General features: G+C 44.7%; 1 protein-coding gene across 1 annotated transcript; it reads left to right on the top strand.

Moving 5' to 3' along the window:
- Window positions 1-3,541: 3,541 nt before the first annotated feature.
- Window positions 3,542-13,236, top strand: LOC127216528 (olfactory receptor 10T2). Its single transcript, XM_051177231.1, has 2 exons — window positions 3,542-3,645; window positions 12,240-13,236. Exons 1-2 carry the CDS (start codon window positions 3,542-3,544, stop codon window positions 13,234-13,236), a joined length of 1,101 nt encoding a protein of 366 aa, XP_051033188.1.
- The last annotated feature ends 10,875 nt before the right edge of the window (window positions 13,237-24,111 follow it).

Here is a 24,111-nt window from a genome sequence, read left to right as displayed (position 1 = left end):
ATACTACTCAACAGAAAAAAAAAATGGAATCTTGAAATTCGCAGGCAAATGGATGGAACTAGAAGAAACTGTTATGAGTAGTTTTCCCTGCCAGCCTGGTCCCACAGCTGCACAGCCTCAAATAACACACAGAGATGCGGTATTAGATATAAAGCTGTTAGCCTGTTACTAACATTTCTTATTGGATAGCTCTGTCTTAAATATTAACCCATTTCTATTAATCTAAGTATTTCCATGTGGTCTTATATTACTGGGGAGAGGGCCCGGAGTTCTGCTCTCTTGGTCCTACATTTTGAATCTCCTCCTACCTCTTCCCAAATCCTCCTTGTCTCCTAGTCCCACCTATCTAGCTTTCCTATTAGGCAACAGTGCTTTATTCATTAACCAATAAGAGAAACATATTTACAGAATGACATCTCCCATCAAAAAACCTCCTGAGTGGGGTAACCCAGTCACAAAAAAGAGGAACATGGTATGTACTTACTCACTTATATATGGATTTTAGACAAAGAGCAAAGATCACCAGCCTACAATTCACACCACCAGAGAAGCTGGGAAACAAGGACTCTAAGAGAGAGAGAGACATACATGGTTCCTCACAGAAGGGGAAAGGAACAAAATCTCCTGAGCAAATTGGGAGGGGGGCAGGGAGAAGGAGTTAGGAGAAAGAGAAGGGGAGAAGAGGAGGGGAGAGGAGGACATGAGGGAGCAGGAAGATTGAGTCAGGGGAAGAATAGAGGAGAGCAAGAAAAGAGATACCATAATAGAGGGAGCCATTATAAGCTTTAAGTGAAATCTGGCACTAGAGAAATGTCTAGAGACCTACAAGGATGACCCCAATTAACAATCTAAGCAATAGTAGAGAGGCTACCTTAAATGCTCTTCCCTGATAATGAGATTGGTGACTACCTTATATGTCATTCTAGAGCCTCATTCAGTAGCTGTTGGAAACAGAAGCAGACACCCACAGCTAAAGAGTGAGCCAAACTCCTGGAATCCAGATGCAGAGAGGGAGAAGTGAGGAGCAAAGGGCTCAAGGCCAGGCTGGAGAAACCCACAGAAACAGCTGACCTGAACAAGGGGGAGCTCATGGACCCAGATTGATAGCTGGTAAACCAGGCTAAGACTGACCCAGACCCTTGAACAAGGGTCTCAGTTAGGAGGCCTGAGAAGTGTATGATATCTCTGACAATGGAACCAGGATTTATCCCTAGTGCAGGAACGGACTTCAGGAGCCCATTCCCCATTGAGAAATACTCCCTTAGCCTAGAGACATGGGGGAGGGCCTAGGCCCCACCCCAAATAATTTGATAGACTTTGATGATCCCTTACAGAAGGCCTCACCCTCCCTGGGGAGTGGATGGGGGATGGGGTTGGGGGTCTGCAGGGGGGCATGGGAGAATGGGAGAGGAAAAGGGGATCGATATATAAAATAAGAAAAAAATATTTTTAAAAAAGCCTGTTTAACTGAACTCAGAGCTCCATTTTGGGACTGATGTCTGGGCCTATCATACACACAATAATTAGCTTCTGGTTTTCAGTGTGGATGTCTCATTTCTTGGCCATTCTTTACAGTATTTCTAGCTTCCTAGATGGGAAATGAGACTGTTTACACCTCCCTGGTCTTCACAGCGCTGGGCTTCCCAGGGCACTGGGAGCAGCTGCTTGTCTGATACCATTGGGCCATCTTATCCATATGAGATTGGCCCTCCTGCAGTGCCAGGATTGGCTCTCTGAAGCACAAGGGAGCCTAGCCTAGCCTCAGGAAGCAGGCCAGGAACTTTGCCTGTATCAGATCCAGGTCCATTTGGTTTTGGATATTTGATTAACCTACCTTTTGGGATGGGAGAGAAGCTAGATCATTTTCTAAGAGTTCTAGAGCTATCCAAATAACTTGTTAAAAAGGAAAAGCAGCTCTACATGGTGACTCCTGAGGACTGGAGGGGTTGGAGTCATATTAATATGCAGGTCTGGAGACAGGAATGGCAGCATCTGGCTCCAGGCACTTTGTCCTTATCTGTGAGTTTTACATCAGGTTCTAGTTTATAGAAACCACCAAACACCCGGTGAAGTGAATGGAGCCAACAGAAGTTCCTTGCTCTTCCCTCTTTGCTCTTATTCGTGAATGCCGCTCAACAGAAGGCATGGGAGGCAACCGAGTAAGCCTACACTTTTATGCTGCGTGATGGAAAAGACGTTCAGAGAAATGTAATGCCCAGCTATCTCCTGGAAAACATGTGCCTTCTGTAAAATCTTCTGGGATGGGATGCTCCACTGAATGGTCACCCCTGCCGCACCTGTGCACCCCGCCCCCCCATCCCCTGTCAGGAGAAGGACCAGATGGTGTAACACAGCATGACTGTCTGAGGGTGAACAGTTTGCACAGGCTGGACATGCATTCTGTCTCTTATTGATTTGTTTGTTTGTTTTGAGACAGGGATTCTCTGTCTGTCCTGGAACTTCCTTTGTAGACCAGGCTGGCTTCAAACTCAGAGATCTTCCTGTCTTTGATGCGGAGTGCTAGAATTAAAGGTGTGTGCTATCACTGCCTGACCCCTTATTGGTTTTGTTGATTTCCTTGAGACAGTGTCTCTCTCTGTCTCTTTCTTTTTAGTCTTTGCTTTTTTGGGAGCCCACCACTCAGCTCCCAAATAAATACACAGAGGTTTATTCTTTCTTATGAATGCCCAGCCTTATCTTGACTTATTTCTAGTCAGCTTTTCTTAAATTATCTCGTCTACCTTTTGTCTCTGGGTTTTTTATCTTTCTCTATTTTATATACGTTTTGTTTGTTTGTTTGTTTTGATTTGTTTTGTTTTGTGAGGCAGAGTTTCTCGGTGTAGCTTTGTAGACCAGGCTGGCCTTGAACTCAAAGAAATCCACCTGCCTCTGCCTCCCAAGTTCTGGGATTAAAGGCGTGTGCCACCACCGCCTGGCCTATATACCTTTCTTTGCTTCTTACTCAGTGGCTAGCCCCTGATGTCCTTTTCTCCTTTTCTTGCTCCTTTCTCTCCTCCAAGATTTCCCCTCCTATTTATTCTCTCTGCCTGCCAGCCCCACCTATCTACCTTTCTCCTGCCTTGCTATTGGCCATTCAGCTCTTTGTTAGATCAATCAGGTGCTTTAGACAGGCAAAGTAACATGGCTTCTCAGAGTTAAACAAATGTAACATAAAAGAATGCAACATATCCTTGCATCATTAGACAAATATTCTGCAGCATAAACAAATATAACACATGTTAAAATAATATCTACAACAAGACAGAATTCATAGCAATCCTCCTGCCTCAGCGTCCCCAGTGCTGGGATGACAGGCATGCACTACCACATCCAAGTTTCCCCTTATTAATGTAGAAAAGGGTAACTGAAGCCTGAATGGAGCAGTGCATAGATTTCAGACAAAGAGCGGAGGCAGAATGTTAGATTCCTGGAGCTGTAGTGATAACATGGATACTGGCAATTAAACTTGGCTCCTGTGGGAGAGCTGCATCTGAGCTAATCTGCCTCTCCAGCTTTACAATGGTGACAATAGTAAGCCAGGATGGGTAGTACTGGCAAGCCAGGGTCCAGAGTTCTGGTGTCTGGTGCTGAGGATGAACAGGAGGTGGGGACAGTGATGGTGCTCTATGCAGTCAGTTGCAGCAGGTCAGAACAATTAGCTAGTGGTTCCAAGGGGTGGGGAGAAGTTGGGGGAGAGTATGGATATGGTGGTTGGAATGAAAATAGCCCCCTTAGACTCATAGGGAATGGCAGTATTGAGGTGTGGTCTTGTTGGAGTAGGTGTGGCCTTGTTGGAGGAAGTATGTCACAAGGGGGTGGGCTTTGAGATATCAGAAGCTCTAGCCAAGCCCAGTGTCACTCTCTCTTCCTGCTGCCTACAGATTCAGTCATAGAACTCTCAGTTACCTCTGCAGTCCCATGTCTGTCTGGGTGGCAACATGCTTCTTGGTGTGATGATAATGGACTAAGCCTCTGAAGTGTAAAACAGCCCTAATTAAATGTTTTTCTTTATAAGAAAAATGGTGTCTCTTCACAGCAATAGAAACCCTAACTATGACAATGGATGTTAAGTGATTAAAAATTATCCAGAAAGAACGGACATGTGAGGGTTTCAGGACCCTAGATTTGTCCTGAGCATCCTGAGTAACAATATGAAGTCAGCAACTCCTTCCTCCCACAGAGGCAGGGTCTTTGGGAAGCAGCCTTGCACAGCTGACATGGCACTCACTGCAGACTGGGAACACCGATGGAGTGAGGGATGATTTGTGACTGCTGTCCCCAAAGGAGGATTCCAATTAATCTTCCCCTACTCTGGGGCTCAGAGCTGGATGCTGGGGAAGAAGACCCTGGGGTGTCTAGTTCCTCATAGCACCAGCCTGGTCCTGGGGGACTTGTTAGTGACTGCAGAGGTTCTGGGACAGCAGCTCCAGGGACCCCAGAAGAGGAGAATGTGGGCCCTCAGCCCCTTCCTTCTTAGACAGAGAGGGATGTTCTCGGTGATGTGAGAGCCTGACCTGGCCATGGTGAGTGACATTCTGGCTGCAGAAGCCACCTGCCCAGCCCCACCTTCGGTGAAACCTAAAAATGAGTGGAGGGGGGAAATTGTTTAGATTGCCTGGACAATGGCACCCTTCCACGGAGCTTGTTTCCAAGGTGATTCTAGTGTTGAGTTGAGTTTGTGGGGTCCCAGAGATGTGCAATGTGCTCAGAAGGGAACAAGAGGAGCCTCCTCCAGCCCTGAACACTGCAGACACAGAACCATGACAAGATGAGTGTGCTTGGGTGTGTGGACTGCACGCTATGTAACCCAGAGCTCCATGCGCACAGACACACACGTACAGAACCTGGTAGAGTGAGAGCCAGAGCATCAGGGAAGGGACTCCAGCCTTAGGGGCTCCTGATGAGAAGAAATAGAAGGAGGGACCAGCCCCTGTCCCTAGCACTCCTGGCTGTCTGTCCTCCCACACTTGCAGGAAGGACCCTGGGTCTGGTGCTGCCACAGTGGGCACAACAGTGGCACCCACAGGTAAGCCTTGAACTCAGCACCCTCGGTTAAGTCCTTCAGGCCAGTGCTGTTCTGGAACCTTCAGTGGGCATGAGTTTCACGGGTTCCAGGTGGGGCTTGCTGGTCCTATTAAATGACTCTTTGGAGCAGGCAGTCTCCCCATCTAAGAGATGAGAACAGGGATCTGCATACATTCAGTGGAAATCCAACTCCAGACCCTCTTCTGTTGCAGAGTGGTTTCCTGCTTTTCTTGTAGTCCTAATGCTATTTGGCAGATTTCACTATCAACTGTGGGTCTGTAGGACTCATTTCTGGGTTCTCAGAATAGGCTTAGGGGAGCACAACAGCTGCCTATTGTCCTGCTATCCCCAATCTCAGCACAGTATCTTCCATCCACCAGGCAAGCCTCTGCCCTAGGAACTCCATTGCATGCTGATTTTGGGTACCAGGAGAGAGTAGATGAGGACAGCTGGTCCTGTGTTTTCACTTCCTTGAGCCAGGCTCTTTTAGTTGTCAAAATGTTGGTAACTTGAGTTCTTTGTTTGAGTCTGGTTTTCCAGCTCATCATGAAGGTGCTTATTGATGAAAAGCCTTAGACTACTGGCAGTCTAGCCAAGACAGGACTTCCTGTTCTTCTCAGTCTTTGGGTTGGGGACTTGGTCACAGCACTATTCTTCAACTGTGGGTTCATAGGGTCACAGCCAGCTTCCCAGGAGTCATCTCATCCCATGCAAGGGACATTCAGATCCAGAGTTATTAGGCTTAGGAGATGCAGCTCACTGTCCCCACTGTCCCTGTCTGTCAGAGCACACAATTTCTGCTCTAAGTAACAGCGATCGCTTCCTAGGTAACGACCCTCCTGTCTGTGAAGGTGAGCAAGCAAAGCTTGATGTCCTGTGGTAAATTCACTCCTATGCTGAGTATATGTTGAGGGAAGATTCCTTTCTTAGTCTCCTCTTTAAGCTAGATGCTGAAAGTGGTGTCTGGGGAGAGGCCAGTGAGAATACATAGAAAGAAGGTCTTTCCTCTATCATCAGTGGTTCTCAACCTTCCTGATGCTGCGACACTTTAATACACTTCCTCATGTTGTGATGACCCCCAACCACAAAATTATTTCATTGCTGCTTCATAACTGCAATTTTGCTACTGTTATGGATCGTAACGTAAGAATATCTGATATGCAGGATGTCTGCTGTGGTCGTTTGCCCTCAAAGGGATCGTGACCCACAGGTTGAGAACAGCTGCTTCATATGATAACCATAAATTGGTAATCTGACAGCTAGCTCTGAGATTGGTTCCAAGAGTCACTCCCTCAGAACCTGGGAGGTATATGTAACCCCAGCATTTGGTAAGTAGGAAGATTGCGAGTTCTAGGTCAGCCTGTACTACATAGTGAGACCCTTCCTTAAAAAAATAAAAGCTATCACCTCACTGGAAAATTTGAATTTGCTTTTGTTCCCAAATATCTTCTTTCTGATGAGGTTGTCTTGTGGCTTTCCAGTTAAGGTCTGTTTGAGCCCACAGCTCACCTTCCACTGATGCTGGCTCTGCTGAAAAGCTTAATTGCAATGCTTCTTGAAGAGATGGTTTATTTGTTGTTTTATGTGTATGAATGTTTGCCTGCATGTAATACACCATGGGCATGCAGCTGCTTGCACATGTTGGAAAGGGCAACAGAGTCCCTAGAACTAGAGTTTGCAGGTGGTATGAGCTGCCATGTCAGTGCTGGGACTCTGAATCCAGGCTCTCTGGAATAGCAGCCTGCTGCTGAGCCACCTCTACAGACTGTGTTGAGACAGGATCTCACTATGTAATTCTAGCTGGTCTTGAACTCACTACGTAGATGAGGCTGGCCTGAAACAGAGATCTGCCTGTCTCTGTCTGGGGAGTTCTGGGGTTAAAGTTGTGGGCTACCACACCCCACGACTTTAAGGCAGCATCTCATACAACACAGCTGGCCCGAGACTCACTATGCAACTGAGGATGACATTAGTCTCCTGGTCCTCTTGCTTCCACCTCTGGAGTATTTTATTATAAGTTTTGTCACTATGTCCAGCTAATCAAGTTCAGTTTGACAGTTTAAAAAATGCATATACATATATGCAATTTATCTATTTATTTAATCATTCATTTATTTATTGAGGCAGAGTTTCTTTGTGTAGCCCTGGCTGTTCTTGAGCTCACTTGTAGGCCAAGCTGCCCTTGAACTTACAGAGAGCTGCCTGCCTCTGTCTCCAGAGTGCTGGGATTAAAGGAGTCCACCACCACTGCTTGGCAAAAATGCACATTTTTCTGAATGAGGTAAAGCTCACATAACAGTATTAACTATGTTAAAAGAAAATTCAGCATTGTTGAAGGCATTTGTATGCCATGCAAATGTCACCTCATTGCATTTTTCATTTTTATGGTGGTGTTGGGTGTGTGGAATTTCAGGCTTTATGTATGTTAGATAAACATTCTACCACTGAGCTGTACTCCTAGCCCTACCTCTATTTCCCATCAGTACATTTTCTCATCTCTAAAAGAGACTCCTTCTTTACTAGCAACCACTCCTTAATCACCACCACCCCTCCCCCAGCCCCTGAGAGCTGCCACTCTGACCTCTGTTCTTTGGCTTCATACACCATGGACATTTTATATAGATGGAGCTATACAGGGCTGGGGAGACGGCTCAGATGGTAGAGAGCTTGCTATACAAGCGTGAGGATCTGAGTTGGGATCCCCAGAATCCATGCATGGCGGTTCACACCTGTAACTTCAGCACCAGGGGATGAAGATGGGAGGCTCCTTGGCGCTTGGCAGCCAGTGATTATAGCTGCAATGCTCCAGATTCCATGATAGAATCTCTCAAAAATTATGGTAGAGAGCGATAAAGGATGTCAGCCCTTGCTACCTACATGTGCACCCATGGCGAATGTACCCACGAATACACAAAGAAGAAAAAGAAAGAAAGGAGGGAACAAATGAACATAGTAAGGAAGGAAGTTGTGCAGAATCTGGCATCTGTGTCTGGTCTCTTTCACTCAGCACTGCATTCCTAAAGTCCCTCCCAGAGAGTTGTTCCATGGATCAGAGTGTCATTCTGTTCCGGGGGTGAACAATATTTCATTATGAAGACAAAACCACACCCCTGTTGATCCACTCACTTGTGGGTGGGCATTCAGGTTGTTACTACATTTTGGTGATTTTGAATAATGGTGATATAGAGGAGGGTTGCCATGACTACCTGACATTTACGTGAGTTTCTGGAGATCTGAATTATGGTTCTCATGGCTGAACAGCTAGAGCTTTAACACCGAACCATCTCTGTAGAAATTCTTAAACAACCACTTCCAGTCTTTGGATCGGAACCGAGGAGTGGAGATGTTGTGTTATGGTAACTGTGAAGTCAGCTTTGAGGGTCTAGCTTTCTTGTTTTAACTTGCATTAATTTGTCATGAGATTGAGTTTTCTTCCTTATAGATATTGGAAATTTGCATTTGCATTTTCTGTTTTTATGTTTTGTCTTGTTTCTTAATGTTCTCTTGGGATGTTATAAGGCCATTGTTAGTCTCTGGTAGGAGGGATACAGGCAGTGGTAGTGACCCATTTCCTCTCTCCCTTCCTCTCTCCATCCCTCCCTCCTTCCCTCTCTCCCTTCTTACCTCCCTCTTTCCCTCCCTTCTTTCCTCCCTCTTCTTCACTTATTTGTTTTTCTTCCAATACAGGGTCTCACTATGTAGCTCTGGCTGATCTGGAACTCACTCTGTAGCCAGGCTGGCCTCAAACTCACAGAGATCCACCTGCCTCTGCCTCCTGAGTGCTGGGATTAAAGGAGTGCACCACCACACCTGGCTTCTGGCCATTTTCATTTTAGCTCACCACAAGGGTGAAAAATATCCATACAGTCAAGGTTATGTGTTAGCCTTGAGCTTGCATCCCATTGTGGACAATGCTCTACAGGGTCACAGTATTCCTTCCTTAGGTGGCTCCCATCACCAGCAGGGGCTGAGAGCACACATTCCCATGGGTTCATCCCTTGACAGACTGGTGCATGCTCCTGGGTGTGGTCCAGCATGGCTGCTGTGGAGGCTGCAGCTTGAACTTGCACACAAGGCCTTTCTAGTGATGCTGGAGCTTGGAGTGGGGAAGGAAGGGACAGTGTGTGGGCCGAGAGCAGGTTCAAGGTGCTTATCTCCAGTACCAATACTGTCTGCTCTGGAATTTGGAGGGATCTAGGAATTCTACACTTTAATTTTGCTTTTAAGGATGTCACGAAGGCATGACCTTTCATTCATTTTCCTTTTTAAAAATTACATTTGCTGGGAGATGGTGGCACACGCCTTTAATCCCAGCACTGGGGAGGCAGAGGCAGGCAGATCTCTGTATGATTGAGGTCAGCCTGGTCTACAAAGGGAGTTCCAGGATAGTCTCCAAAGCTACAGAGAAACCCTGTCTTAAAATACAAAAGCAAAAAATTAATTAATTAATTAATTAATTTGTATGTGTACCACATCCTTGTGGAGGTCAGAGGACAACTTGTGACACTTGATTCTCTCCTTGCATCTTGTGAGTCCTGCGGGATCAAACTCAAGTCATCGTGCTTGCCTGCAGTAGCCTTTACCATCTAAGGCATCATACTAGCTTCACTTTTTCTATCAGTCTTAGCCTGCATTTCCCTCCCACTTTCTGCACTCTCTTTTGTTCCTCTGCACTCTATAGCCAGGCTGCTTAAGTCACTATCCTTCTGTCTCAGAATGCTAGGATTAAAGGTGTGATTCTCCATACCCGGCCAATGCCTCATTTTTCAAAGCGGTGGCGGTGGTGGAGGTGGAGGTGGAGGAATACTCTTCTCTTCTCCCCTTCTCTATCTTCTCCTCCCTCTTCTCCCTTTCCTTTCTTTGACACAGGGTCTCTCCATGTAGCTTAGGTGGCTATGGAACTCAGGGTCCTTCCCAAGTTCCCAATCTAACAGCTGCTGGGGTTAGAGTCGTGCATCAACCCACCATCCCGGCATCTGCAGTTATATTTGCTTTTCTTTCTGGAGATTTCTAATCAGGGTTTGCTCTTTTTCATAGCATGAATTCCTTGGGGAGTCTCACTGGAGTTCCTCTTGAGTAGGAATCCTTTTGGTTTTTGAAAATTATGTTAAGTGTACAAAGGGAACAGCTTCCTTATATTTATATATGCTCATGTTATCACTTTGGCCATTTTTACTCTTGCTATATAACTTTTCTTATCCCCACCTTTCCCTCTTTCTCTTCTTCCAGGATGGCTTTGAACTTGTGATTCATGCCCATCCTTGCCTGCCCTCCCAGGTCGTGGGATCCTTGGTATGTGTTGTCATACCTGGCTGTGTCCTCTTAGTTTTATTTGTGTAATATCGGGAATTAGCAAATGATAGTCCAAGGGCCAAACTTGTCCCTCTGATTATTTGTATTAAAGTTTTATTGGGCCAAGGATGGGTGTGCACACCTTTCAATCCCAGCACTTGGTAGGCAAAGGTAGGCATATTTCTATGAGTTTAAAGCTTGATTGGTTTATATATCAGGTTCCAAGTCAGCTAATGCTATAGAGTGAGACCCTGTCTTAAAAAAAAATCCAAAATAATTAACATTTTACTGAAGCATAGCTACATAAATTCATAATGCTTATGGCTACTTCTTGCTAGAATGAGGTTCAACCGTGGCTCTCCTCTTCCTATTCTCTCTCTCTCTCTCTCTCTGCCTTTGTATTCTTTTTTTCTTATTTTACATATTGATCCCAGTTCCCTCTCCATCCCTCTCTTCCTGCCTCCCTCTCTCCTTCCCTCTCTCCCATGATTCCTCCCCTCCCATCCCCCCCTCCACAGGGAGGGTGATGCCTTCCAGGAGGGATCAACAAAATCTGTCAAGTCATTTGGAGTAGCAACTAGGCCCTCCCTACTGCCTCTAGGTTAAGGGAGTATCCCTCCTGGGGAATGTGCCCCCAAAGTCCTTTTGTGCACCAGGGATAGATACATCCTGGTTCCACTATCAAAGGTCCCTTAGACTGCCCAGGCTTTCTAACTGAGACCCATGTTCAGGGGGTCTGAGTCAGTCCAATGCTGGTTTCCCAGATATCAGACTGGGGGTTCATTAGCTCCTCCTTGTTCAGGCCAGCTGTCTCTGTGGGTTTCTGTAGCCTGATCTTGTCCCCATTTTCTTATCACTCCTCCCTCTCTGCATCTGGATTCCAGTTCAGCTCAGTGTTTAGCTGTGGGTGTCTGCTTCTGTTTCCATTAGCTACTAGCTGAGGGCTCTATAATAACAGATAAGTTAGTCATCAATCTCATTATCATCCTGAATGAGGTAAACCAGTCGCAAAAAGAGGAACATGGTATGTACTCACTCATATATGGATTTTAGACATAGAGCAAAGGATCACCAGCCTATAATTCACACTGCCAGAGAAACTAGGATACAAGGAGGAACCTAAGAGATTCATACAAGGTCCCACACAGAAGGGGAAAGGGACAAGAATGGGAGGGAGCTGGGAGAAAGAGAAGGGGAGGAGAGGAAAGCATGTGGGACTAGGAAGATTGAGTCAGGGGAGGAATAGATGAGAGAGAGAGGGGAGAGAGAGAGAGAGAATAAAAGAGGGAGACATCTTTCTATTCTTTTTTTCCTCCCACTCCCCCCCCACTCCACATGTAGGGGAATGCCATCCAGGTGGGATCATGTAGATATGACAGGTCATTTGAAGTAGGGACTAGGGCTTCTCTCCTGTCTCTAGGTTAAGGCATTTATCCTTCCATGGGGGATGTGTCCACAAGGTCCTTTTGTGCACCAGGAATATATCCTGGTTCTACTGTCTGAGGTCCCTTAGACTGCTCAGTCCTTCTAGCTGACATCCATGTTCAGGGTGTCTGAGTCAGTCTCATGCTGGATTCCCAGCTATTAGTCTGGGGGCTGCCTGCCATCTTTCCATTCTTTAGAAGAAGCCTATCTTTGGTTTCAAACAAGCACATTTTTTTTTTTTTCTAGGCAAGGTTTCTCTGTGTAGCTTTGGAGCCTGTCCTGGAACTCTGTACACCAGGCTGGCCTCAAACTCACAGAGATCTGTTTGCCTCTGCCTCCTGAGTTCTGGGATTAAAGGTATGTGCCACTACCACCTGGCTAATTCTTATCTTCTTACAAACTGAGGAGATGCCTTGCTGGCTGGGTAATAACTGATCATTTCCAAGTCCCTCTGTCCTGTCTGCAAATCAGTGATGATTTTCCTACCCCCACCTGAGGCCTCATGACCCGCCTTGTCCCAGTAATCCTGTCTCCTCTCAGGCTCCTGAGAAGCAGTGGGACAATGGGACCTGGCTGGTGACAGAGTTCGTGCTGGTGGGATTCTCCAACCTCCCAGAACTGAGGCCCACCCTCTTCACCTTGTTCCTCCTCACCTACCTGGTCACACTCAGTGGCAACGCCACCATCATCACCATCATCCAGGTGGATCGCACCCTCCACACTCCCATGTACCGCTTCCTGGCTGTGCTCTCCCTCTCTGAGACCTGCTACACACTGGTCACCATCCCCAATATGCTGGCCCACCTGCTGATGGAGAGCCAGGCCATCTCCATCGCAGGCTGCCGGGCTCAGATGTTCTTTTTTCTGGGCTTGGGATGCAGTCACTGTTTCCTCCTTACGCTGATGGGTTATGACAGGTATGTGGCCATCTGCCATCCCTTGCGATACTCTGTGATCATGAGGCCCACCGTTTGCCTGTGTCTGGGAGCTTTGGTTTTCTGCTCTGGTTTCTCGGTGGCCTTGGTCGAAACCTGCATGATCTTCTCCTCGCCCTTCTGCGGCACAGGCCGTGTGGAGCACTTCTTCTGTGACATCGCGCCTGTGCTGAAGCTCAGCTGTGCAGAGAGCACGCACAAGGGGCTTGGCATCTTCTTCCTGAGCATCCTCGTGGTGCTGTTTTCCTTCCTCCTTATCCTCCTCTCCTACGCCTTCATCGTGGTGGCCATCTTGAGGATCCCTTCGGCCTCGGGCCGGCGCAAAGCCTTCTCCACCTGTGCGGCCCACCTCACAGTGGTCATCGTGCATTTTGGCTGTGCCTCCATCATCTACCTGCGGCCAGACTCTGGGGCCAACCCCTCCCAGGACCGCCTGGTGGCGGTGTTCTACACGGTGGTGACGCCCTTGCTGAACCCTGTGGTCTACACCTTGAGGAACAAGGAGGTGAGGGTGGCCCTGAGGAAGAACCTGGCTCGGGGCTGTGGAGTATTTAAGTAAGAACTTATTTTTGGGCTTGAACTTCTTTAATAATTAATACAAGTATATTTTAAAAAAGAGAAGACCTTGCTTTGTGCTGTTCACAACACCCTATGCTTCCGTGAACGCGTTCCCTCTGGAACTCTTTCACTACTGGGAAAATAGGAGGCAATCCTGTGCCAGATGAAGGAACCCTGTTGTCTGTCAGAGCCTGAGACAATGTAACCGCAATAAAGGATGCCTTTTCTTTTTTCTGGTTTCCTTGACTTGATGTGATGCAATGTGGTCTGCAGTGCCTAATGTTCACCAGGGGAGGCGCCAGTGATACAACCCAAGGCTGCAGATGGCAGAGAGCAGCAGTTTTTTTTTTTTTTTTTTTTTTCTCTTTTCTTTAAAAGTTTTTCTTTTGTCGGGTCATGGTGGTGCATGCCTTTAATCCCAGCACTTGGGAGGCAGAGGCAAGCGGATCTCTGTGAGTTCAAGGACAGTCTGGTCTACAGAGCAAGTTCCAGAATAGCTGGGGCTGATACACAGAGAAACCCTATCTTGAAAAACAAAACGAACAAACAAAAAATTTATTTTATTAAATTTGTAGTTTCTTAACTTTTTCATGCAGTATATTTTGATTACATTCTTTCTCTTACCAGATTTTCCCTCCTCCCTACCTTATGTTACTGCATTGTTCCACCCCCACCCACCAACATATAGCAGTTTTTAAAGAAATAGTCTATGAGTTTAAACTTTTATTTTGAGAACTTCATATATGAGAACTGCATCTACACATCGCTCTCGTCCCCCACCCTGCTCCAGTGTCCACAGAAAGAAGGTTTTAACCAGGACAGGGAGTGGAGACCAGGGGCCAGGGATGAAGCTCAGTGGGGATGTATGCCTAGCACGTGCCAGGCCCTGGGTGTTTCTTGTCTTTGTTTTTCTCCCAGATGCTCAACATTACTTTTTGGTCACTGCACTTCCAGAGTTCAGTTCCTAGCACCTACATCAGGTGGCAGCATCTTCGCCAGTTGGCTTACAATTGAAGCCTTTACAATTGGAGACTTTAACTCCAGTTTCGGGAGATATGACATCTTCTCCTGGCCTCTGTGGTCACTCACGTGCATACACATACTTAAAAAAATAAAAAGTGAGCTCTCTTTCTCTCATCTCATGGTCCCATGTCTAGTTTCATGATTGCACCCCACCTCCATATTTACACATATATCAATTTATACTAGGGTCCACACATGAAAGAAAACATATGCTACACATATATCTTAAAAGTTTCATTAAAATCATTACTTTAAAAATATGTATGGGTCTTAGACCTGCAGGCATGTCCGTGCACCAAGTGTGTGTGTGTGGTATCCATGGAGGCCAGAAGACTTGCACTGGATCCCCTGAATCCAGTTGTAGATGGCTGTGAACTGCCCCGTGGGTACTGGGAACACAGGTCCTCTGGAAGAACAGCCAGTGTAGCCACCTTTCTGAATCCGGCTTATTTCACTTGATATAAAGTTCCATGCATCTTCTTGTAACTGATTTAATCTTTCCTTATGGCTGAATAAAGTCCATTAGGTGTGTGCACTGGTTTTCTTTACCCATTTATAGTGAGTGGACATTTAGTCTGGTTTGATCTCCTTGATAATGGGAATAAAGCATCAATAAACATGGATGTGCAAGGATCTTTGTGCTAGGTTGATCTAGAGTCCCTCAGATACATGCTCAGGGATGCCTCCTCCAGGAAACCTGTGTGTGGACCTCTTCGGTGGTTACACCAGACTCAGATCCCACCACCAGCATTGAGAATTTCTCTTTCCTCACATCCTGACAACTATTTGTGTCAGCGCTTTTCTTGGTGACAGACATTCTCACTAGGGTCCATGTTATGAGAGGGAGCCCATGCCTGATACTGCCTGAATGACCAGGAAGTGGAGGCTGGACAGCCCAGAGACCTAGAGTAGAACCAAGCATGACTAGCCAAAAATGAAAAAAAGAAGTCAATGAAATGATTTCTAAAGATGTTCTGCTATAGAACACCATAGACCAGTGCCTAGTCCTATTATCATCAGAGAGGCTGCCATTGGTAGCTGACCTAGAGCCAAACATTAGGCAAAGAACCCACATTGGAGGTCCCCATTGGGCCCTCTCCTTGGAGCTTAGGAAACCCTGCAGAAGAGGGGGAGCAGGAATTGTTGGAAGCAGAAAGGTTGAGGACACTGGGAGAGCATGGCCTGCATAGGGGCTCATAGAGACTGCAGCAGCAATCACCGAGCCAGCGCCGAGCTGCTCTAGCTTCTCTGCATGTATGCTGTGGATGTTGGCTTGGTGTTTTTATGGGACTCCTGACAGTAGGAGTGGGGGTGATCCTGACTCTTGCCTGCTCTTAGGACCCTTTTCCTTCTACTGGGTTGTCTTGGTTAGCTTTGTTATGAGGGTTTGTGCCCAGTCTTATTTCATTTTGCTATGTCCTGTTCATTTGATGTCCCTGGGAGGGCTGTTCTTTTCTGGGAGGAGATGGTGCGTGCATGCGTGCATGCGTGCGTGCGCGTGTGCGTGTGTGTGTGTGTGTGTGTGTGTGTGTGTGAGACAGAGAGAGAGAGAGAGAGAGACTGGGAGACCTGGAGGGAGGGGAAGCTATGGTCAGGATGTATTGTATGAGAGAAGACTAAATACAAACAAGAAAAAAAACTTTCATAGAATAACTGATACTGAAATTACTTAAAATGTTTCTCGATGTAAAAAGGAAGCAAGGCTTCCAGGCTATGAAGCTAGTATTCCCTGATCCCAAACAAGATAAAGAAACACAAATGAAAAAAATAATCATCTTTAAAAAGTTCAAACTCTCAACTGTGGGTTCCTATAAAATAAAACATAAACACTTTCTTATTTTAAAATGGAAGAACCAAGGCACAGTCACAATCTGAACAAAGCAAAACCATAATCTAACTGTGTAAATAGCTCAACATCTAATGTCTGTGGCCCAGGCATGATCATGGCTCCTTCAAAGGACTTGGGTCAGTTCTTGGAGTCTGCTCTTTGCAGCACATACAGCTCTTCGTCTAGGCTCTGGCTGGCTCCACTTCACCGTTGCTGCTGTCCTTGGTGAGCATCCTTTGGTACGGGCATCTCCAAAATTCTGGGGTCTTTTGCTGTAAGCAGGCTGCACTTTCACCAATAGGCTTCCCTGGGCTCTCTTCATGGACTCCTGCCCTGCCACACACTGCCAAGCCTTAGCTTCTCTCCATGAGGTCTTCAGGCCTTCAAAGCCAGTACCACCAGGGTGACTTTATGCAATGCCAAGTTTGGCTGCCAGTGTGAGGTGTACCATGGCTACCTCCAGAACTCTGTTTCTGTGTACTGACTCTGAGGAAACACTTCCTAGAAGACTTCTCTTCAGTGATGCTGGCCTCCTCCTCCTCTTTCTCTTCTTCCTCCTCCTTTTGGTTTTTCAAGACAGGGTTTCTCTGTGTAGCTTTGGAGCCTGTTCTGGAACTTGATGGGAGATGTCATTCTGTATATATGTTTCTCGTACTGGTTAATGAATAAAGCACTGTTGGCAAATAGGAAAGCAAGATAGGTGTGACTAGGAGACAAGGAGGAGAGAGGAAGTAGTAAGGAGGAGTCAAGATGGAAAGACTGGGGAGACCAGATGCCGGCCCCATTCCCCCGTAAGATGAAAGCACGTGGAAATAGGTAGATTAACAGAAATGGGTTAATACTTAAGACAGAGCTAGCCGATAAGAAACTAGTACCTGGCCAACAGCATTATATCTGATACAGAGTCTCAGTGTGTTATTTGGGGCTGGTGCAGCGGCGGGACCAGACCAGCGGCAGGTGGAAAAACCTTACTCTTTAGACCAGGCTGGCCTGGAACTCACAGAGATCCATGTGCCTCTGTCTCTCAAGTGCTGGGATTAAAGGTGTGTACCCGGCAATGCTGATCTCTTCTTAATCATCATTATTTTCTCAGCTCTAGTCAACTAGCATTGTTTTTTCTAGTAAATCAAAGGTTTTACTTCAGTAGTTCTGGCTTCTTGTTAATCACAGCAGATTCCTCAGCCCCAGCTAGCCAGAACCATGGACTCTCAACTCAAGCAAACGGCCCTGATAGAGTCTTTATGTGACTCGCAAACTTCCTTTGGAACTTCACATGCCAGCCCTCCACTGCCCGAATTGTTTTCAACATTCTTTTCTTCCAAGCTCCCACAGAACAGCTCACAAAGTTTTGAGCAATGGCTTTTCTAACTCAAATGTCCAAAGTCCTTCCACAATCTTCCCAGACAAACATGGTCAGATCTGTCACAGAAATACCCAACTGTTGTAGTATGATGAATCATTATAACTAAAAGCAACTTGGGGAGGAAAGGGTTTATTTGGCTTACATTTCTACATCATAGTCAACAGGAACTCGAATAGGGCAGGAACCTGGAGGCAGGAGCTGATACAGAGGTCATGGAGGGTGCTGCTTACTGGTTTGTTCCCCATGGCTTGCTCAGCTTGCTTTCTTATAGAACCCAGGACCACCAGCCCAGGGATGGCATCACCTACAATGGGCTGGGTCCTCCTCCATCAAGCACCAATTAAGAAAATGCCTTACAGGCCTGCCTACAGCCCCATCTAATACGAATATTTTCTTTTTGTTTTGTTTTTCAAGACAGGAATTTTTTTTTCTGTGTAGTTCACCACAACTACCACTCCCTTTTTTAAAGACAGGGTTTGTTTGAATAGCCCTGGCTGTTCTGGAACTCACTCTGTAGACCAGGCTTGCCTCAAATTCAAGAGATCTGGCTGCCTTTGCCTCCCATGTGCTGGGATTAAAGCCATATGCTGCCACCACCACCACTGGCCAGGGGAACATTTTCTTAATCCAGATTTCCTCTTCTTTGATGACTTTAGCTTCTGTCAAGTTGACACAAGACTATCCAGCACAGTGGTTATTAGAACAGAGATATCATGAAGGTATAGTTAGTAGGAAAGCATGTGTTGAAATTTTATCTAGGAAGTGCTTTTTGCAACTCAAGGCTTTCAAGGAGCCATTGAGAAATCAGCTACCATGAGGGATCATGACCAAAGTGGATTCATACAATATTGAAGAATGAGGACCCCTCCTTGCTGGTGCTGAAACTGAGAAACATAGAGACACCTTCTTCCCTGTTATTTCTTCATATTGTTAATTTTGTGTTAAAAGAATTTTTGAATTGAAATCAGTATTATATGACTGACTACCCTTGATCTCTGTCCTAAGTGGTCAAACAAGCATAGGGAAAATAGACAGGGGAATGAAAGACAAAAGAGACACATGAGGTGATGAACTTGCATGACTATGAGAGACTGAAGCAAAGATAAACCCCTCTCATTTGCAGTGGAAGCCCCAACAATTTTGTATCTTCTGCGTGGGCTGTGAAAATCAGGAAAGAACAGGAGTGGATGATAAAGATGTGCTCGGCAGCTTAAAAAGAACATAGGGATGTAGGGACTGACCTACACAATGAGGGGGGAGATGTCTATAGTGGCAACTATAAAGAAGTAAAGACCTAGCAATACAGCCCGGCGGTGGTGATGCACACCTTTAGTCCCAGCACCCGGGAGGCAGAGGCAGGCAGATCTCTGTGAGTTCGAGACCAGCCTGGTCTACAAGAGCTAGTTCTCAGAGAGACCCTGTCTCGAAAAAACAAAACAAAACAAAACAAAAAAACCAAACCAAACAAAAAAGGCCCAGCAATACTGTTGGGCATACACCCAAAGGATGCACATTCACATCACAAGGACAGTTGCTTAACTATGTCCATAGCAGCATTATTCATAATAGCCAGAAGCTGGAAGCAACCTAGATGCTCCTCAACTGAAGAATGGATAAGGAAAATGTGGTACATTTACACAATGGGATACCACTCAGCAGTAAAACCAATGACATCTTGAAATTTGCGGGCAAATGGATGGAACTAGAAAAAGCCATCCTGAGTGAAATAGCCCAGACCCAGAAAGACAAATATAGTATGTACTCACTTATAAGTGGATATTAGACATAAAGCAAGTGACAACTAGCCTATAGGCCACAACCCCAGAGAATCTAGGTAACAAAGAGACACACATGGATCTGCCTAGGAAGGGGAAAAAGACAAATCCCCTGAGTAAATTGGGAGTGTGGGAGCAGGGGACAGGTGGGAGGGGAGAGGGGAGGAGGTAAGGGGAGTGGGAAAAATGTATAGCTCAATTAAAAAAAAATAAAGAAGGTACTAGAAGACACATCCTCAGAATTAATATTGATAAATTGCGATTCAGTGTGTTCTCTAGGAGAATTCCAATCACATTCTTCACAGGAGTAATCCTGAAGTTCACACGATGGCTCATAAGACTCTGAAAAACACAAGTAATCCTCAATTATAATAGCAAAGCTCCAGTCGTCGAAATGCTTGATTCCATTTGGACTAAGAAACCATAGTTACTGCTTGGAATGAGGAAATTAGATGCAAGGTCCACAAATGAAGTTGAACTGTGATGGCCATTAGATCTCAACACATGTACCAAAAGCAAACAAGACGAACTTGTAAGATAAATGGTGCTGGGGAAAACAGGTGGCGACTTGCACAGACCGAAACCAAATTCTTCTCAATTACCCCCATAAAAAGTCAATTTGTAATGGATTAAGGGTTTTCATGGAAGACTGGGAAGTTTGAAATAGCTGGAGTGGGGGGGCACTTTATTATGTCAGCACTAAAGAGGGTTTCCTTAGAGGAGGCCAATAGCTTAAGACATAATAGGAAGAATTGATGAGATTACATGAAATTCAGAAGCTTTGTCCCATCAAGGGGAACTATCAATGGCCAACCAACAAACTACAAAATGAGTAACAAATTTCCTACTGCATACCAGGAAGGGGGTAATATCCTGGGTCTATAATGAGTTAAAATTATAAACATTGGACAATAAATTATTCAACTATTAATTGAGTTAACAAAAAGGTCTCAACAGAGCAAACACCAATGGCGGGTGAACAGTGAAAAAGGTGTAGAACAACCTTAGCTGTCAAAGGAATGCAAACTAAATCTTTTCAAATTCTATCCCAGCCCAGTCAGAGTAGCTAGGAGAACATAATGGGGGCTAGAATGACTATATCTGCCTGCAGATGAGGAGTACAGATAAACACTGTATACTTAACAAATAAATTAAAAAAAAGTAAGTGACTTCAAGTGATAAACCATATATTAGAAATCTATATCAATGCATCCCTACCCCTGGATCAGAGAACATCTCAAATTTGGAGCAGAAAGAAGAGCTAGAGGAGTGGGAAGAATGCTGTGGAATGGAGCAGAACTCTCAACATAATGAAGGCTTAACATAATAAAACAGTAGAGCCGGGCATTTGTGGTGCACGCCTTTAATCCCAGTACTTGGGAGGCAGAGGCACACAGACCTTTGTGAGTTCGAGGCCTGCCTGGTCTACAGAGTTTGTTCTAGGACAGGCCCCAAAGCAATCAGAGAAACCCTGTCTCAAAAAGCCAAAACTAAATAAATAAAATAAAAATAAAACAGTAGAGATGATTCTATATAGGTAACAACTACCCACAACCTCTCTCTAATCTGAAATGAGACAAGAGTTTCCTATTCTACTCTTACTCAATATAGTATTCAAAGACTTACTTAGAACAAAAAGAGAAGAAAAGATCTAAAAGTGACAAAATTTGTAAAGGAAGAAATATTTGCAGGTGCTATGATTCTTTACTTCATTGTCTCTACCAGAAAAGTTTGTATGTGATACATTATTCATTACATTTGCAGAATAAAAAATCAACTAAAAAAGTCCAGTTCTTTATATAAAACGATTGAACTTGCTAAAAAAGAAATTAGCAAAGCCATCTCATTCCTAAAGCCTCTAATAAAAACAGCAAACTACCTAGGATCAAAACTCTCTACAAAGTGAGGCAGTGGTGGCACACGCCTTTAATCCCAGCACTGGGGAGGCAGAGGTTGGTGGATCTTGTGAGTTAGAGGCTAGCCTGGTCTACAGAGTGAGTTCCAGGACAGCCAGAGCTACACAGAGAAACACTATCTTGAAAACTAAACAAAACAAATTGTAGACAATTAAAACCCTTTTTAAAACAGACATGAAGTTGGGGCTAGAAAAGTGAGGGGTGGATATTGGAGGAGCTGGCAGTAAATATTAATGAAATGTATTGCATGATATTCTCAAATAATTAATAAAATCATTTACATTTAAAATGCATGGCCAATGTTGAGTAACAAAAGTAGCTTCATTGTTTCTTTTAAATTATTAGTAGTAAGTTCATATGATTGTTTAAGACAAAAACAAAAGTTAAAAGAAAAAATAATACTCCATAGACAATGACAAAAACAGACCATATTGTCCAATGAAATATAGCAGAAGTCCAAGAAATATACACACACAGGGATGGAAATGTAATATTTGATAAAGATGTCAAAATATTACAATGGGGAAAATAGTCTATTGAACAAATTGTTCTGCCAAATCTGGATAATCATTCATGAGAGAATAGAATTTGATTAATTTCTCTTACACACTGTTCAAATCAATTTAATGAAATGGATCAAAGAGCTTAGTATAAAATATGATATTCTGAAATTGATAAAGGAAAAGTTATGGGGGATAATTAAGAATAAAGGCCACAGTATGAATTTTCTACATAGAACTTCAACAGCACAAGAATTGACAAAAAAAGATTACATGGAATTTAAAGGCTTTTTGCACAGGAAATGACACTTTTGGCAGAGTAGGCAGACAGACCGTAGAATGGGGTATCATTTTTTGCCAGATATTCTTCAGTGAAGAGTTAATATCTAATATAAAGGCTTGCAAAAATTAATACTAAAAATACAAACTACCAACCCATAATTATATCAATAAACTAAAAGACATTTCAAAAGAATTCCAGATATATATATATATGTATATGTATATGTATATGTATGTGTATGTGTATATATATACATATATACATGTACATATATATATATGTTAGTGTCTTCTGTCATCAGGAAATGTAAGTTAAACTCAGTCTCAGATTCTGGGGAGATGACTCTGTTGATAGAGTGTTTTTAAATAAAAAATAGTTAATTGAAAAAGGGTTTAGCTATGCAAGCCTGCCTGAGTTAAAATCCCTTTAATCCTCACAGTAACCTGGCTATCGATCGTTATGAACAAATGTGTGTCCCCCTCACTATGGAGGCAAGGACAAAAAGACTCACAGGGTCATCTAGGATGCCAGTCTCAGTGAAAGGCTGTCTCAAGGGAAAATGGCTAAGTGATAGAGCAGGACACCTGATGTCTTACTGGACATCTGTACTTATGGGTGTGCATATGCACACTTGGACACACACACACACACACACACACACACACACACACACACACAGAGCAATTAAAAGTAAAATCTTATTTTGAGAAATCATCTCACCCAGACACAATGGCTACAACTGTTGTTCTTTTGCTGCACAGCTAATGCCTAAGAAACACAAACATGAGACTCAGCACCCACGTGGAGTTTATTGAGAGAGGGGAGAGAAAGAGGGGGTAGCTGGTGGCCAACTGAAAGCAGGAGAGAGAGAGAGAGAAAGAGAGAGAGAGAGAGAGAGAGAGAGAGAGAGAGAGAGAGAAGCACTTGGCGCACTTGCTTTAAAAGAGGCTGAGTCCTTTGGCCACCAGGTAAAGCTGATGTAGAGATGACACGGCCATGAGCGTCCCGCCCATTGTCGGGGCGGGGGGGGGGGGTCAGCTGGCTGCTGGTTCCTAACAACAACCAAGAATAAATGAAAAGAAATATTGGTGAAGATGCAGAGAAAGGGATCCTGACTCAGGGTTGATGATACAGATGGCAGCAGTGTGGAGGATTCTAAAACTCTCAGAGCTGCCTTCAGAGGCCCCACCACATGAACACAGTTACATACAAAGACACACAGCACGAGAGAGAGAGAGAGAGAGAGAGAGAGAGAGAGAGAGAGAGAGAGAATAAAAGAATGAACAAATAAGCAAAAACCTTTACATGTTTGTTTTTCCATACCATATTCTGTGCATATACCCATTAGACTCTGTATTTGCTGACAAAGGCACTTGCACAATCATGTTTTTAAATTTACTTATTTTTTATTATATATATAAAATGTTCTGTCTGCATATCTGCCTGCAAGCCAGAAGAGGGCACCAGATCTCATGACAGATAGTTGTGAGCCACCATGTGGTTGCTGGGAATTGAACTCAGGACCTCTGGAAGAGCAGCTGGTGTTTTTAACTGCTGAGCCATCTCTGCAGCCCCTCACAACCATGTTTTTTGTTACACTTTTCACAAGAAGAAGGAATCAGTTGAATTACCGTCAAGTGATAAATGGATTGTGAAAACATAGTTTTATACACACTGGGATTGTATTCAGTGGAAAGAGAAAAGACAATAGGAAAATGAAAGGAAAATTAGGAGAACTGTAAAATATTATACTATTTAATAAAGGCTCAGAAAGACAACTTCCAAATATTCTTTCCCAAGCACAGATCCCAGCTTCTAAGTATTGTGTGGGAGCGTGGTGGGAGTGTCGGGGTGGGTAGTGGCCAGGACACAAAGCAGGGACTCACCAGATTGAATGAGATGCTGAAGAGAATGAGAGTGGATAGTAAAACACAAGGCATATGAGAAAGAAATGGGAAGTTATGTAGGAATAAGGAACAGTCAGGGAGCCTGCATGGGACCAGCCTAGGCCCTCTGCATATGTGTGACAGTTGTATAGCTTGGTCTGTTTATAAGGCTCCTAGCAGTGAGACCAGGACCTTTCCCTGGTGCTTAGTTGGCTTTTGGGAACTTGTTTATTCCCCATGCTGGATTACCTCACCCAGCCTTTATGTGGTGGTGGGGGGAGGGGAGAAGCTTGGTCCTACCT

The sequence above is a fragment of the Phodopus roborovskii genome, unplaced genomic scaffold, assembly GCF_943737965.1.
Source record: "Phodopus roborovskii unplaced genomic scaffold, PHOROB, whole genome shotgun sequence".
Lineage (NCBI taxonomy): Eukaryota > Metazoa > Chordata > Mammalia > Rodentia > Cricetidae > Phodopus > Phodopus roborovskii.
The sequence above is the reverse complement of the archived record's forward strand: the minus strand, read 5'-3'. Positions and strand labels throughout refer to the sequence as shown.